General features: G+C 41.9%; 1 protein-coding gene and 1 pseudogene across 2 annotated transcripts; one reads left to right on the top strand and one right to left on the bottom strand.

Annotated features, from left to right (window-relative positions):
- Positions 1–5669: 5669 nt before the first annotated feature.
- LOC143735731 (major histocompatibility complex class I-related gene protein-like) lies at positions 5670–13088 on the bottom strand. Its single transcript, XM_077225952.1, has 6 exons — positions 12956–13088; positions 7952–8218; positions 7055–7333; positions 6325–6599; positions 6029–6135; positions 5670–5756 (listed from the first exon to the last, which is right to left on the bottom strand). The coding sequence occupies exons 1-6, from the start codon at positions 13005–13007 to the stop codon at positions 5684–5686; spliced, it is 1053 nt and encodes a 350-aa protein (XP_077082067.1). The 5' UTR covers positions 13008–13088; the 3' UTR covers positions 5670–5683.
- A 375-nt stretch (positions 13089–13463) lies between these two features.
- LOC143735737 (class I histocompatibility antigen, F10 alpha chain-like) lies at positions 13464–15272 on the top strand (annotated as a pseudogene). The gene is made up of 4 exons (XR_013203290.1): positions 13464–13577; positions 13879–14129; positions 14243–14521; positions 14780–15272. The product of XR_013203290.1 is annotated as a class I histocompatibility antigen, F10 alpha chain-like (transcript).
- The last annotated feature ends 2262 nt before the right edge of the window (positions 15273–17534 follow it).

The following is a 17534-nucleotide window of genomic DNA, read 5'->3' as shown; positions in this document are numbered from 1 at the left end:
AGTTCGGGGAATCAGGTTCGGTTGGGTCAATAAGGGGCAACTAGCAGAACCTGCTCCTCTTCCTCCCTGACTTTGCACAGTAGTTGTGCCATAAGGCTCACTGGGGGAAACGCATACTTGCGGAGGCCCCGGGGTCAGCTGTGAGCCAGTGTATCCGTGCCGAGGGTCCCCTCAGTGCGGGAATAAAACAACTGGCAATGGGACGAGTCCGGAGAGGCAAACAGATCTATCTGTGCGGCCCCGAAGTGGTCCCATATCAGCTGGACTGCCTGGGGATGGAGTCGCCATTCTGCGGAGGCCACAATCTGTCGTGAGAGCTCGTCGGCGGCACGATTGAGCAGGCCATGGATGTGAACGGCACGAAGCGACCTCAGATGCTTCTGACTCCATAGGAGGAGGTGGCGGGCGAGTTGTGACATGCGACGGGAACGTAGACCACCTTGGCGGTTGATGTACGCAACGGTCGCAGTGTTGTCCGTACGGACCAGTACATGCTTGCCGAGCAGAGTCGTCTTGAGGCGTCTCAAAGCAAGGAGCACTGCTAACAACTCGAGGCAGTTGATGTGCCAATGCAGGTGGGACCCCGTCCAGGTGCCAGCTACTGCATGCCCGTTGTACGTGGCCCCCCAGCCGGTGTTGGAGGCGTCTGTGGAAACCACAGCATGCCTGGACACTTGTTCTAGGGACACACCAGCCCGGAGAAACGAAAGGTCCGACCACGGGCTGAGGGTTTGGAGGCAGGCCGGGGTGATTTTCACACGGAGCATGCCTCTCTGCCACGCCCACCTCGGGACTCGGTCGCGAAGCCAGTGCTGGAGTGGTCTCATATGAAGCAGGCCGAGCGGCGTAACTGCGGCTCAGCTGGCATACGCCCCAGGAGCCTCTGAAATTGTTTCAGAAAAACCACTGTGCTGCTCTTGATAAGATTCAGGCAGTTCAGCACCGACCGGGCGCGATTCTCTGTGAGGTGCGCCAGGTGTTGGACCGAGTCCAGCTCCAAACCAAGAAAAGAGATCCTCTGCACGGGGGCGAGTTTGCTCTTCTCCCAGTTGACCTGAAGACCCAACTGGCTAATGTGCTGGAGCAGCAGATCCTTGTGTTCGCATAACTGCTCCCGAGACTGCGCTAGTATCAGCCAGTCGTTGAGATAGTTGAGAATGCGAATGCTACGCTCTCTCATGGGAGCGAGGGCTGCCTCCGCTACCTTTGTAAAGACACGGGGTGACAGGGCCAGCCCGAAGGGTAGGACTTTGTACTGATACACCTGACCCTCGAACGCGAAACGCAGGAATGGCCTGTGTCGCGGCAGGATGGAGACATGAAAGTAGGCGTCCTTCAGGTCTATCGCTGCAAACCAATCTTGGAGAGCACTTTCCAGGCCTCGACGAACCGGACCAGGGGGACCAGAGGCACCACAGGCATACCTGGGGTGGGGCAGCGAGGTGGAGGACAGGGACCTGGCTCGGAAGGCCCGTGGGTGGCCCGAAGCGGGGTCTGAGTGAGCCGTGCTGCACTTACCTGTCTCCACGGGGCAACAGAGAATGGATGAGAAGGCGGATGACCGGGTCCTCAAACGCATCGTGTTGCCGGCTGGCGAACAAGAGGGGGCTGGGGGGAGCAAGGCTGTTTCACAGGGTCGCAAACCGCTAGCCTCGCCCTCTTGGGACCCAGGGACGGAGAAATTCGCTCTTTTGACAATTTGGGTACCACTGGACTCCGGAGAGCCAATGGTGGAACGGTAACCATCTGAAGAGCTAGTCCCCCCATCCCTGGGTGGCCTGTCTCAGGAATGCTTCTGACACTCGCCCCCTGGCTGGGCAGTGACTGAGACAGACCGGGCGGCCTGCCTGCTGCTGGTTCTACGCTGGGGCCTGGGTGAAGGCTCTTGCGGAGACCCCGCGGAACCGGAGGCAGCGGCAGGTGGACGCCCTCGGCGACGAACGGGCGGAGGGACTATCACCGGCGGCAGGGTGGAGGCAACAGCGGGCTACCGGGATAGGGTGTGTCGGGGACCCTCCGTCCGAACCTGGGTGGCAGAGAACTGTTGGGTGCAGCTCTCTGCCGCGTCGCCGAACAACCCAACCTGGGAAATTGGGGAGTCCAGGAACCGAACCTTGTCCGCATCCGCCATCTCAACCAGGCTGAGCCAACGATGGCGTTCCTCGACCACCAAGGTGGACATCGCTAGACCGACCGCACATGCCGCGACACTCGTACCCCGGAGGGCGAAGTCAACGGCAGTGCAGAGCTCACTCATGAGCGCCCGGTCTAAACTACCCTCGTGCATGTCCATGAGTGTATTGGCCTGGTAGACCTGCAACAACACCAAGGCATGCAAAGAGGAAGCGGCTTGCCCGCAAGCTCTGTAAGCTCTGACCGCCAATCCTGACGCGAACTCACAGGCCCACGAGGGGAAACAAGGATCCCCCATCCAGGATGCAGCGGCCGTTGGACATAAGTGAGACGCAACAGACCGCTCCACTGGAGGGATAGCCTCATAACCCTTCACCGCTCCTCCGACAAGGGTAGTGAGGGAGGAAGAACTACTTAAGTCGTTTTCAGCAGTAAAAGGTGCCGTCCACGACCAAGTAAGCTCTGTATGCACTTCGGGAAAGAAGGGCACTGGGGCAGCGGGCTGAGAACCAGCACGGCCCGCCCCCCGAGATACCAATCATCCAACCGAGACTGAACAGGACACGGTGGAGGGTTCCACTCGAGCCCGACAGCCTCGGCGGCCCGTTTCAGCATAGCTGACAATTCTGGATCCGGCTCGGGCAACATTGAACTCCCAGAGGGAGACAACGCAGCCGAGTCGTCATCTCCAGAAGTCAGCTCACACTCCGATGCTGCAATCGACGTCCTGTCCTCCAGGGGAGCCCCGAGTGAAACCGCTGGCCGACCCATTACAGATGGACCAGCGGACAACACCAGAGGCTCCAATGGCAGCAGTGGAAGGGAGGGGTGAGGAGCCCACAGGGAATGGTTACCGGGCGGGACATCCAACACTACCCTCCGGTCACCCATCCCACACAGCACCCGTGCAGGGTGGGGCATGGTAATGGGGACTCGCTCTCCGCGTTTAACGAAGGCGAGTCTCGCCCTCAACACTGCGACAGTCATGTTCCCACAGTGAAATCATGAGCTGTCCACAAAATCTGTCTCAGCGTGCTGTAAGCCCAAACACGTGATACAACAATTGTGACCATCAGAGAGAGACAGGGAACGACCGCACCCAGAAACGCACGGGCGGAATGACATCTTGAAAAAGAGGCAAACGCACCCGTGTTGCTCTTTTAGGTGTGAAAAGCTCTCACCAGTGCCGGAGCACACAGGGGAATGACCGCGGCAACACTAACACAGGAATGGTGCACCCTGTGTCAGTGAAGCACTCACTTTCTCGCCCTCAACCGACCGTCAGAAAAACAAACAACAAACAGAAACTTGGTTGCTGTGAGAACAGCAGTTGAGAGCTTGAAGCTCGCGATCACCGCTGCACTCGGGCTGCAAACACCGACACCAGGAGAGACTTCCCAAAGAAGCGCCGACACACTCGCTCGTTGTACAACAACACTCTTCAGATCCAGACATGAAGCTCGGCTCCGAAGCGAAAGGCAAATGGTGCGTGCATCTACTTCCGTATTTATACCCGCGCTGCGGGCGGAGTGTGAGATGCAGATCTCGCACGCCAATGTGTATTGGCTCGTTCAATAATACTCGAAGACAATAGGCTCCCTGGCGTGATCCCAATTCAGTCGATCGTCGACTACGTCTGACGTTATCGACTGAAAGGGAACAAATGACAACGCTGTTTGGCTCTGCAAACCAGTTTGTTAAATGCTCATTCATACTTAATGTTACAAACTTTTTTTTTTAAATCTCAACAGCGAATTTGGAATTAGTGTAAATTATTCTTTGATTAGAGCTTTTATATTGTTTATCTACATGCTTGTTTATCTACAGGCATGCTAAACATGGTTCTGTGTTTGATTTAGTGTTCGTTTTGGGTTAACGTTAATAGTTCTGGCGACAAATATTTGGTTCTAAAAATACAAAAGTAACGGTCCCATACAGTCAGTAACGATCACTATAGATCCGCAGTCTTGACTCAAAAAATCCTTTTGAGGACTGTAGTATAATTTTTTAGAACGATTATATGAAATTCTTGTTTATGAAGCTTATTTTTTGTAATACTATGATAATTAGTACAATTAAATAACAGCGTATCTAAAAAGTAATGAGAGAACAACAAAAAACAAACCTTTCTGAAACGTCGTTTAACAGCCGTTCTTGAACAGGTTCTGCTCGATCATCTTCACTAACATTCTCTGGGTCCGATTGGTTTTATTGACGCCATTGTTTATAATACACCAAAGCACAAACTAGCGGTAAAGGTAAGGGGCGTGACGTTTCCGGAAAACGTGCACTAGGCGTTAGCAAATCGCAACACACTGGGCCAGCTAACCAATCTGAGCCCATTGCGTAGTTTTGAGGGACTAGCTTCATAGAACCAGGAAACCATCAGCCCGTTTTTACAAGGAGGTAAAGGTAAAATATTGAAAAAGAATGCATTTTTTAAAAACAAAGTATGAACACATGTTACAGTGCACCTCACAAACACAATCAAGCCTTTGAAAAAAATGCGTTTTACCACCCCTCTAATCTGACTGATCAAGCCAGTAACGTTAGATTAGCTAACGTAACTTCGGCAGACTGTATAGTGATGACTTGTCAGTGTTGTTCAGTGGCAGCGCACACGACCACATAAATATAAAATAGATAAATATTACTGTTGTTTTAAAGACTAAAGGGCACAATTATCTTTTTCTAAAAAAGCCGTGCCATGGTAAACATTAAAGGGTAACTAAACACTAAAACAACTTTTTTAGTTAATGATCTGTAAGAATGGAGCTATATTCTACAATATATGGTGTAAAAACTTCTGAGTGCTGCCCTCTTCAGGTTGAACTGGTTACTGCAGTTAAATTTTCCTATTTGAAGTTGTGGTACCCTCTGACGTCAGAGGGACCAGCGAACCACGCCATTGCCTACAGAGAGATGCGTCTCAGGTACACGCCCCCTCCGTTGGGCTCTTTTACAGCATTTTTCAAATATTGCCAGGGGGTGGAGTCAGGCTCTGACCAGGGGTTTAGTTACCCTTTAAAATGTGAGAACGTTAACTAACACCATAGCTACATGCAACTCTGTGTAATTTATACTTGATGGGTTTTTGTTTATTTTTACACCGCAACAGGTCATCCAAGGTTTCTTTAATTAAGAAGAAACCATGTTAGAGACAGATTTCATACAGATAAAGTTTGCACACGCACACACACACACACACACACAATGTTTGTATTGAGAATAAAGCATATTAAATTACTAATTAATGTCTAGGTGGTGTTTTTTATTTATTAGAACAAAACTGTGTGGTCCAGTCCATGTAAAATACAAAATGACTTTCAGGCTCTTGTTCAGTGCCACATTTAATACCATCTAGGGCACTGGGCATTGCAAAGATTTTTTAAATCGTGCTTAATATTTTCTAAACAAGTATTGATTTCCAGTTGATTACCAGAGCCCCCCCCCCCCTCCGCCCCCTCCCTCACCCACACCCCCCCCACCCCTCACCCACCCCCCTCCCCCTGCTTCTTGGTCCCCCCTGTGCCCCGCCATTTATAATATCCTAGATTCGCCTGTGCCGGCGCCTGTTCTTGTTAGGGTTTAGTTTTGAAATAGATGATCGTCTTTCTTGCTGTCTGTGAAGAGAGATAAACAGAGGTGTAATATGCTTCAATTAAATTTAAAGAACACTGTCAAGGGATTCACATATGATTTCACACACACAACACCAACACACTTCTTATAGGTTGATCATTTTAGAGAATAAAAACATGACAGAACTGATAAAACAGCACCGCGTTCACATTCACTGCACTCTTCTTCACTGTACCGCCACACACAGAAACACATGTAAGAAATTTGCACTTATGATGGGAATTATATCTCACAACGGGTCATTAGTACTTACAAGCTGCGAGTTCCAGAGTTTCGTCCAGTCAAAGGTTTATTCAGGTGAACAATGATAATATACATGATAAAAACCATGAGTGTAACCATAAGATGCATCAGATGATTCTAGAACACACAGAGAAACATACACAATGAATATCGTATAAAAAACAAACAATTAACAACAACAAAACAAAAACAAACCTAAAAAAACAGAAAACAATAAATTCTCATGTGTTTGGCCTCTAAAGTAAGTAGAATGTACATGTAGAAAAATTAGCCAGTTTTTTGACTGTTCCACTTGGTCTTATTTACAGGCAGATTCTTCTGGATTGTCTCAGTCAAACTCTTGTGCTTGACCACACAGCTGTACCGGTCCATCCATTTGCCAGAAAGGATATACAGGGCAACAGTCCTCTGGAAGGTCCCGTCCTCATTTGGCAGTGTGTCTCTATACTCCACCAATTCCCTAGAATCACTCATAGCTTGTCCATTCTTCCTCCATGAGATGCTTGTGTCTCTGAAGAGAAAGCCTGTGACGTGACATGTATAATAGTCTGGGTTCTTCTGCAGCAGAGACACTTTAGGCTCTAGAAGTAAACACAGAACAGGGAACAAAACTGAGAACAGAGAAAGAAACACATGCACTTTCTACTTATCACAGTTTAATATTCTCTAATGTTGACCTGCATAGATTTATCAAGCTGTCTGTTAAAACATGGTTTATCTGGATCTGCACATGCAAGAAAAAATGGTAAAACTTTAGTTTAAGGTCCAATTCTCACTATTAACTAGTTGCTATTAGCATGTATATTACTAGTTTATTGTTTATTAGTAGTTATATTAGCCTAGCAAATATTAATGCCTTTTTCTGCATGATCATATTCTACATCCTTTAATACCTAAACTTAACAACTACCTTACTAACTATTAATAAGCAGTAATTAGGAGTTTATTGAGGCAAAAGTCATAGTGAATAGTGAGAATTGGACTCTAAACTAAAGTTTGACCGAAATAAATAATCATCTGGTAACTGATACTGTACCTGTTTTCTTAAAAGTAGCTTTAGACAAATGTAAGAGCTCCTTCAGTCTGGAAACACACTCATAATTATAGTAGTCTTGTAAGAATCTAAGTTGTGTTTTGTCATTATTCCACTCCATCACTGTAGGATAGGCCTGTGGTACAGATGCGTTATATCTGTTCTCCTTCAGGTCCAGTGAGATGAAATCTTCTCCATCATAACCGTACTGATCAAACCCATGTGAGTCTCCAGTCTCATCATCATATTCACATCCATACATCCTCTGATACGTATGAAGTCCTGAAAGAGAGAGTGGGATACTGTTACTTCTTTGTTTTTTTAACATAGAAGCTAATTTTTGATTTTATAAATGAAGTGTAAGTAAGAGTTAATGTACAAATAAACTCCTACAGTGAGATAGGCTACAAGACTCCTCCTGATCACCCTGTCAGGGTTTATTTAGTGATAACTGACTGGATTTACTCTATCCCACTTATTACACGTCTACTTGCCCCACAACTATATAATTAGACATGAAATATTGATTTGAGTTGAAATATTGTATTAGTGGGCGGGGCTAACAAGTTATTTCGGTGTGTTTTGCTTGTTTCAACTCTGAATGGTTGAATTTTCTGTGCAGCATCATGGGTAATGTAGTTTTCACCATAAATTCAGTTGATTATTAAAAAAAATTTAAATAATGCGGGCTGGCAGTTTCAGCAGACATAAATGACATCGATTAACAACCTCAGTTCACAGTAGGCTTGTCTTTAACGGTTTAAAATATATAGTTAAAAATAAAATAAAAATTATGAAGAAAATGAATGGGTTTTTACTTCCAGAACCAGACTGTTGGACTCTATACAGCAATGCTATTGACCATGATCATTATCGAGGAATAACTGTATTTTCTCTCACCATGTGTCTGACTGAATCGCTGCATTATAACAGGAATGTTATCTTTGTAGATCTGCTGCACATGTTTTCTGATCTCAGTGTCTTCTTTCCACAGTTCTGTAGATGCAAACTTCTTCATCCAGTCCTGTCTGGGAATCAGCTTCTTTATGTTACTGTCATAATAATCAATCTGATGATCATCCAGTGTCGTTACAGCAGAAAACTCTGGAGTTCCTGCAATCATCCTTCCATTTATTGCAGTGTAAGTGGTGATGAACTTGTGTAACTCTGAACAAACATTGAACACTCATTCAACAACACTAAAAGAAAACAACTAAATGCTCCCAAACTGGTAAATACATATAAATACAGTCTCATATATCAAATTACTATTTGTAACCAAGACACTTCATTCAGTTGTTTTTCTTTTAAATCACTATGAAATCAAAATGTGCAATTCTTGTTTTTTTTAATGGAACTTTGTATTATTTATTATAAATAGGGTTGGGTACCGAAACGCGGTGCCAATAGGGAACCGGTTCCGACGTAAACGGTAGTAACGAGACCGAATTAGAACGAAAATTTCCAGTAGCACCTCAATGCAGTACATGAGATCCACGGGGAGGACTCGGATCAAGATCCAAGGGGCGGAGATGGGTAGGTCTCTCGCTCTCTCCCTCTCCGCCGTGCGCGCGCTATACGGCTTGGAGCACAGTCTCTTCTGTCTCGCATACGCGCTCTTGCTCGCTGACTCGCTCGCTCTTGATTCCAGGAGATTTTAACTAATTTGCGTGCATCAGTGTAAAATTACGCGTCAGATCGCCCTCTCTGTGCCGATTGTCTGAAGCCCATGTAGAATCACGCCAATTCGTTTGGCTGATGGCGCGGGCGCTGCCTCGACGCTTGCGCGCACCATCATCTGCTCCTCAGATTTCTCTGCCGAAAAAGGAAGCTTGTCGGCAGTGCGAGGAGCTTGGCAGAGAACGCAGCCTCTCGTTCCCTATTCAGTTACACCAGTAACCAGAGACGTTCTCTTTCATAGGTTCACTCAACGCTCCGTCGCTAAGACGTAGTGGGAACGAAACACCAAACTCACGGTAGAGATCCACTTTTGCGACACGACTGTAGCGTGGTGTCGCGACGCCTCCCCACATTTGTACTTTGATGGGCGTTCCTCAAGTTTACCGCTATGGGTGTGGTTTTGAGCCAGCGGCCAGTTTAGAACAGAGGACCTGCGAGAGACTTCCCCCCGTCTACATATGCTCTGCTTCTATTGGATAGTCGCGTCACGTTCAACGGAATTCATTTGCATAAAGATGGGCATCGGCCAGCTTTTTGACGCGCAGCATGATTTTTCCAAATGAAGCGCCGCCTTCCTGGGATGCTTTGCGGGCTCGTTAAAGTCGCGTGACGTCACCCATAGGAATAAAGTGGAGCGCGGCGCAACAGAAGTGTCGCACAGACAAGTGGATCTGCACCGTCACCAAGCTAAGCGCTGCCCTAACTAGTACAATGACCAGGGCCCATATCCCAAAAGAATTTTTGTGCAAAAAGTGGCTCCTAGCGGCCAAATTCTAAGAAAATTCTCAGAGTCATGACGTTTTCTTAGAATTTCCCCTAAAAGTGACACGAAAATCCCAGTTAAAGGGTACATATCATGCTTTTAAATTTTTCCTTTTTACATATAAAACATACATTTGTGGTCTATATAAAGCGAAACTGCAATTCTTGGGTCTGAATTCCTCATTATTATAGCTCCACAGGCCCCTATTTTACTCCTTTTCTGATGTGCTTCTGTGAGTGACTCGTTTTGAAGCGGCCCCTTTAAATGCAAAGGAGCTGTGTCACACCCCGCCCGCTCTCCAGGGTGCTGAGTTGACAGTCGGTTCAACTCCACCCCGTTCGGCCATTTTTGTAGTTTGATTAGTGATATACGATCTTATAGCGTCACAGAACATTTATATTCACACAAAATGTCAACAACGGAATCAACAACAGAATTGTCAATCAAGGCTTACCTGTTCGAGCCAGAGCCGGACCCGGAGCTAGTTGAACAAATAGACGACGAACCTGAAGAACAACGTCTGCATATGGATGTATCTCAATGGTATGTAACTATATTTACAGTAACTTCGCCATCCATGCCCACTGCTACAATACTGTATGTTTTACAACGACAATTTAACACTCACAAAACAAAATATAAGTTATATTATAAAAAAAATAAAGAAAAGCACTATAGTAATAGTGAACTTTTGTGTTAATTTATCGTCTAAAGTTTATAGTCTAGGGATAAAATTTTAGATTATTTTTTTTTCTGTTTGTTCTTACCATGCTAAACACAATCTGTTAACAGTTTTGTTTTTATCTTTATTCTAATCATGTGTTCAGGTGTTCTTGTGGTAACTGTGCAACTATGCCAACTGAAGTTGAAAATCGATGCTGTAGAGAAACTCCTAAGGTCGGTGTGCTTTGTAAATAAAAATATTAGATTAGAGTATACACAATCCATGATAATAAATTCAACATTTGTTAGGTTACTTCTCGAATGGAGGAAGTATCCAGTCAGCTGACATGCATGGTGGATCATCCTGGATTTGAGCCTGTGTGTCTAAATGTGTATTCTATACAAAATGCAATAAATGTTTACAAAGCACAGTATGAGTATTTACAGCTTACCGAAGTGATCTGTTCGTCGTCTCCAAAGATAGATGGAATTGACCCCTCATTCAAACGAAGTCGATCGGCAAACCCTTCTTTATACTGGCCGAGGTTGTTGAAGTCGGAATCGTCGAAGTGCTTCGCGCACACGAAAATGACTTTACCAAAAGATGTGGGAACATTTCCTTGGTAAATAAAACTCAACCAGGCACTTCGAAGAGGTTCTGATGCTGGGAGACGGTGTAACGAAGCGTGTGGGTCACTACATCCAACAACCGAACATTTTGACTTGAGCTCTCGACACTTCTGCATCATTGAGCTTGGACTACAAAATCGGAGCGAGGAATAATAATGGCGGATTGATCGAAATGTTGGGCCGGTAGTCAATGTCCTTATTTGGTAGTTCCGCTGCAAATACTGTGACATAATTGTTCAGAAAACGTCATAGAAAACAGAAAAATCTGAACTGGGTGAACAATAAGACCAAAACAGAATGTAAAGATATAAACGAAACACCTGAAGAGAATAATTTCAACTTTTCTGCACTTTTAAACACTCCAAATATACAACAAAATGCATTTAAGGGCTAAAAAAGTGGTTTTAGCATGATATGTCCCCTTTAATATAAAATCTATTCCTCAAGATTCCTAGCGCTTAAAAGGGCTCCTAAGGCGAGATCTGCTAAGAGCAGGGAAGAGGACTTTTAGTGGCTTAGGAGTTCCCCTAAGCAGCTGCACAAAATGGCCAACAGAGGAGGCAGGAGAGATGTCCTGCAAACACTGGATGACAGGGAATTATTGAGACGCTGCAGACATTGATAAAAGCTGAGCCGTGTTATCCTCGTTAAGACCACACTGAGTTGTAACGTTGCAATTTCTACTTCATTAAGGACGGCCCCTTGAGATAGGCCATCTTGTTTTCAATGGGGTCCATATGGGAGTGAAAGTACAAAATATGCCAGCTAGGATATTAATATGAGCAAATAAGACACAAATCATTATTTGAACAGGGTGTAATGAGCTTAAGTTTTCACATATTTTGGATTCTAATGTGAGACTATAACCCCTACAGCTTACTATTCATTTTACAGATATTTTCTTGAATGTGAAATATTATTTACAATTACAGTCTGCATAAGATTAGAGTGTTTAATTATGTTTATTGATTTGAGGGTACATCATTTGCTCATTATCACCAAAAGTTCATTTTCATCAAACTTGTAGGATCAACAAATCACGGCTTTTGAAATGATGACACATACCTAGCAACGGGGTCAACCACACCTCCTCACTAAGATAGGATTTTCCATCCATTCCTTGCTCAGAGTTCACTGAAAAGGTTCTGGAATCACTTCTAAACTAAAACTCCTGGCAAGGAATTTTTAGGTTAAATTCTCAGAATCTTTAGCGATACGGGCCCAGATAACTTACATGACTGGTTCAAGCAGACAAAACATGGGAACCTGGAGCCATGTCGACATTAGATTACCCTGGTAGTAATCTCTATTAATCTCCAGTATTATTACATTGTTTGATACAATATTGTTTTATTTGATATTATGTAAATGTGAATTTTTATTTTTTATTGGTTTATTTATTATTATCATATGTTCTATTTATATTTTTCAAGATTTAAGTTAATATTGTGTCCAGTTTGGCCCTGTAAATAAAATGGTATTATTTTTTGACAAAGTGTGTGCAGTTTCGTTTTCTTAAGTAACCGGTTCAAGAACCGTTTAAGCACCGGAACCGTTTAAAAAATACCGAGTAGGTACTGGTATCGAATAAAACCCAACCGATACCCAACTCTAATTATAAATGATTTATTTATCTGTGCACATTTTTTTTATTAATGTGCCTCGTAATCTTTAATCGCCCTACAATTGTGCTTGTTCCAGAAGCCATTTTACTCGGATATACGACACAATAGGGAGGAAAAGATGAGCGCAACTTTAATTTCAAATCAATACTTTTGCACATATAACTAGTGTATCTTTCACAGAACACCCGCAGAGGAAGCATATTCTTTCATTTAGCTACAATAAAATGTGCATAACTTTAGTAATTCATACAGGACTATAATCAGACTTGTTATAGTTTTGCTGTTTAAATTGACAGATCAACGCCATTAGAAATTACTGAAGTGATTTCTGTGCAACTTCAACAAATAAATCCTGCTTTTCAGCCCAAGAGAGAAGCAATAAGAACAAGTTCTATTAGCCTAGCTATTATAAAAGATGTTCGAGAAAATATTAATATCAGATTTAAAACATCTTATTTTCTGTCAGTTCAACACAGAGAAGTAGATGAACGTCTTGCTGACAGAGAATTCATCGTTTAAATGACTTTACAAAATTAATCTCACCTGAGTAAACCAAAGGTAGGCCTACAACGAGGAAGAAAATGATGAACTTCATTATGGATGAAAATCCTTGATACTGACCCAGAAATCTTTGTGTGGTTACAGAAGAGCGCTGTAAAAACTCTTTAGCATTTGCAACATCTGAATCAACAGGTGAAACTGGTTACTGAACTGAAATCACTGCAGTTCGAGAGAAACAGTCTCAATGCGGAAGTGTAGGGAAAAATCTTTTACTCACAGGTTGTTGTAACTATCAGTAACCAGTTTTTTTCTGTTGATTCTGATGTAGCAAAGGCTAACATTTACATTTTTTACATTTATTCATTTAGCTGACGCTTTTATCCAAAGCGACTTACAATTGCTATATTTCAGAGGTCGCACGCCTCTGGAGCAACTAGGGGTTAAGTGTCTTGCTCAGGGACACATTGGTGTCTCACAGTGGATTCGAACCCGGGTCTCTCACACCAAAGGCATGTGTCTTATCCACTGCGCCATCACCACCCACCTAAGGAGTTTTTACAGCGCTCTTCGACAACTACACAAAGAATTGTCGGTCAAATACATGGATTTTCATCCGCAATGAAGTTCATCATTTTATTCATCTATGTTCCTTTTGTTTACTCAAGTGAGATTCATTTTGCAATTTAAATTGAACGGTGAATTCTCCGTCAGCATGGCCTTCTGCTATTATCGTGTGTTGAAGAGACGTAAAATCATGAAACATTTTTAAACAGATTTAATTATATAAAAGTATATAAAAAGTAAGCTAAGAATTTCAGTTGGGATTAGTGTTTCAAATTTAATTAATATTCATTTGGATGATGACATGTCATTCACATGTCATTTGGATGATGACACTGTATGTGGTGTTTAATTATGTTTGATATCTTTATGTCTTTGTTTTGTTCTGCTCAATGTTTGTTCAGAGTATCACAGGTTTATGACCACATACACTGGAATAACTGGAAAGACGCCTGCTGGAACTCCAGAGATTTCTATTGTAACGATACTGGATGATCATCAGATTGATTATTATGACAGTAATATAAAGAAGCTGATTACCAGATATCTGATTCTGAAGAACTGTGGAAGGAAGACACTGAGATCAGAAAACATGTTCAGCAGATCTACAAAAACAACATTCCTATTATAATGGAGCGATTCAGTCAGTCACATGGTGAGAGAAAATGCTTTATACTACATATTTAAATGTGAAAAAGTACATTGTGCATTAAACAAAAAGACCAGATGTTTATTTTTTCTCTCCTGCAACCCTGTTTTCTTCTTCAGGTGTTCATACGTATCAGAGGATGTATGGATGTGATTATGATGATGAGACTGGAGACTCACATGGGTTTGATGAGTACGGTTATGATGGAGAAGATTTCATCTCACTGGACCTGAAGGAGAACAGATACATCACATCTGTACCACAGGGAATATGGACAGTGATGAAGTGGAATAATGACAGAGAACTGCTTAAATCTCTGAAACAATACTGCGATTATGAGTGTGTTTACTGGCTGAAGGAGTTCTTGACGTTAAGGAAAGATTATTTAGAGAGAAGAGGTAACTTGTTCAGACATTCACTTTGTTCAACCTGTAGATCATTTTTTAATTATAATTTTTAATTATGTAATCATTTATTATTATAATGAGCCATTAATGTATCTTTCTTTTCTCCTGCATTGCTTCATTATATATATATATATATATATATATAAAACATAAAAACTTAGCACAAATAAGTTAATCATATGGATAAATATAACTGATTTTATCTGAAGTATTAAATATTTTCCTCACATTTTTCTCAATCTCTTTCAGCTCCTGAAGTGTCTCTGTTACAGAAGAATCCCTCTTCTCCAGTAGTGTGTCATGCCACAGGTTTCTACCCATCAGGAGTGAGGATTTACTGGTTAAGGAATGGAATAAATTGGCGCCACATTGAGGAAGTAGGAGAGCTTCTGCCAAATGAGGACGAGACCTTCAAGAAGAACCATACCCTCAATATTTCTCGAGACGACTGGAAGAACGACCAGTTCACTTGTGTTGTGGAGCACGAGGGAGAAACCATCCAGAAGATTCTGACTGACGATGAGATGAAGAGTAACAACAGTAAGTGCGGTAGAGTGTTTATGGCACTTACTATAAAGTTTATCCTATCCTTATAGCCTTATCTGGCTAATTGGTCATTGATCTGAATGGAGGGACAGAAAGCTCTCAGATTTTATAAAACAAAAAAAATGGCTGAAATAACCCTTTAAGATCACAGTGGGCATATCTTTAAAAATATATATTTTTAAAATCAAAATCAAACTGGAAAGGGATATTTCACCTTAAAATGATCATTATGTCATTTACTTGCCCGGATGTCTTTCAAACCTGTGCGACTCTCATAAAGATGACATGCAGCAATATTGTGATAATTCATACAATGAATGCGACTGGGAAAATAATAAAGTAAGTTGGTATTCATCTCAGTTCACTACGCAAACAGGTTTATTCTCGGTGATTGTAAATAAGGCACCAGATCTGAATGAGTTTTGTGTCTCAAACTAAACATTTGCATGACTTCAGAAGATTCTTGCAAGTTTAATTCAGGTTTTAGTTCAGTTTTAACTGTCTTCACCAGTTATTAATTTCAGTGCTTCAACTTGCCAAGGCAACATTTGTAATTTAATTTTAATTTTTAATTTTAAATCTCTGCGAGTCACAGGGACTCCTCGCTATGCTCAATTTTAATTTAATTCAATTTTGGTTAATGATATTAATCCTGGACATAGCTAATTAATAAATGTTATTAGTATTGATTATTATTTCACCAGTTAGTTGTTTAAGCCTTTTATTGCTGTTTCAGGAATATTATTGTATATATTTTTTTAGTTTTTTGAAGGACCAAGAAATGCACACTTACTTATTGCTATGCTGGTGTGTGTGATGGGAGGTGTCATAGTCCTGGTTATTAGTGCTGTACTTTATATGAAGTCCAAAGTAAGTATATGTTTACATGTCTTTTTTCTGCTCTTATTTCTCATTCTGGTTTCATCAACTTTAGGATGATGGGAATGTCCTCATCAATGACACAAGCATTCAAATGTTTGGATTTATACAGACATTTTAATGTGTTTGATAGAAACCCCAGTAAAGGTGGAATTAAACAGAGCTAAAGATTCACTAATGTTGAAAATCACTATTACTTATTATAATGTTATTAAACTGCATAGCCTAATCATCAATAGCCATCACTATCAATGTGATAAACCTTTGAATGCTAGTGTAAACTGACTCCAAAACATCTTCAAATGTCAAGAAATTAGACATATTGTTAATTTGGCCGAGCACTAGATGCATAATCCAGTTTTCAGAAGCTGAATTTACATGGACCTCAATTGTCCAGTCTTATTCACACTAGTCTAAATAGAAAGAGTCTCATCTCACCATGTCAATTGGGCATTTGATGCAACTGACAACAATTATGAAAACTGCATTTAAGTTTTAAAAGCTATATTTACAAAAGCAGTCAAAGCCAAATGTTTATCTTTATACAACATTTTAGAGAAAGAGATTGTTTGCTGAAATTTGCTGTTCAATTTCAATGTGTAATTAAAAATATCCTAATTTAATTAATCTTTATTACATTACTTTGCAGAAACCAAAGCATAAGCTGTCACCCAATGAAAGCGAAGAGCTGATTGTCATTGACAAAGGTGAATGAAGAGTTTCCAACAATCGTCTGCACTTTCTCCAGATTCAGTCCGGTTGGGAATCTTCAGGTCATTTCCAGTATGCTTGTGTGACCAGAACATGTTTCAGTGTTGAATAATATTTATGAGTATAGACACGGAAATGTTTTCCCAAACAAGACATGACCAATCAAACAAAGAAAAAGAACATATGTGTGGCGCTGAGTCTGTAAAACAGACTGGATACACATCGATGTATAAGTGCGAATGCAAATCAGCTGAAAGAACATCCAGAGACTGTTGATATGAATCTTATGTTAATATCAGGTGTAATGGGCGCCTTAGATGTTGTTGCTGTGTGTGATTTTGTCTTTCACCACTCGCGTTTGTATATATTTTAAATGAAAATTGTCACTTTTTTTTGGAAATATACAATTTATTTTCAAGTTCTACAGCTATAGCTTTTGAGTTTCAAATGGAAAAATAAACAATAAAACATTTAAGATATGTTCAGTTCTCCTTTTTTCAACAAAGTTGGTGTGCGTTTATACAAGTGTTCAGTATGTGAGTTCTTTGTTATTAAGTTAATATATATATTATATATACATGGGGTAGGCAAGTTCGGTCCTAGAGAGCCGCTGTCCTGCAGAATTTAGTTCCAACCCTAATCAAACACACCTGAACAAGCTAATCAATGTCTTCAGGATTACTAAGGCTATAGGCAGGTGAGTTTTTTTTTCAGTGTTGGAGCCAAACTCTGCAGGACAGCGGCTCTCTAGGACCCGAACTTGCCAACCCCCGATATACAGGTCCTTCTAAAAAAATTAGCATATTGTGATAAAGTTCATTATTTTCCATAATGTAATGATAAAAATTAAAATTTCATATATTTTAGA

The sequence above is a fragment of the Siphateles boraxobius genome, unplaced genomic scaffold, assembly GCF_051911475.1.
Source record: "Siphateles boraxobius isolate OS27281-9 unplaced genomic scaffold, OSU_SipBor_1 13, whole genome shotgun sequence".
Taxonomy (NCBI): Eukaryota; Metazoa; Chordata; class Actinopteri; order Cypriniformes; family Leuciscidae; genus Siphateles; species Siphateles boraxobius.
Note: the sequence above shows the minus strand (reverse complement) of the source record. Positions and strands in the feature narration are given on the sequence as shown.

Excerpts from the sequence above, each read along its gene's own strand:
- LOC143735731 (XM_077225952.1), bottom strand. The coding sequence starts at position 13,007 with ATGAAGTTCATCATTTTCTTCCTCGTTGTAGGCCTACCTTTGGTTTAC. Across the intron at positions 8,219-12,955 it reads CCTACCTTTGGTTTACTCAG|AGTTACACAAGTTCATCACC; the intron begins GTGAGATTAATT and ends ATGTTTGTTCAG. Across the intron at positions 6,136-6,324 it reads CAATCCAGAAGAATCTGCCT|AATCATCTGATGCATCTTAT; the intron begins GTAAATAAGACC and ends TGTGTGTTCTAG.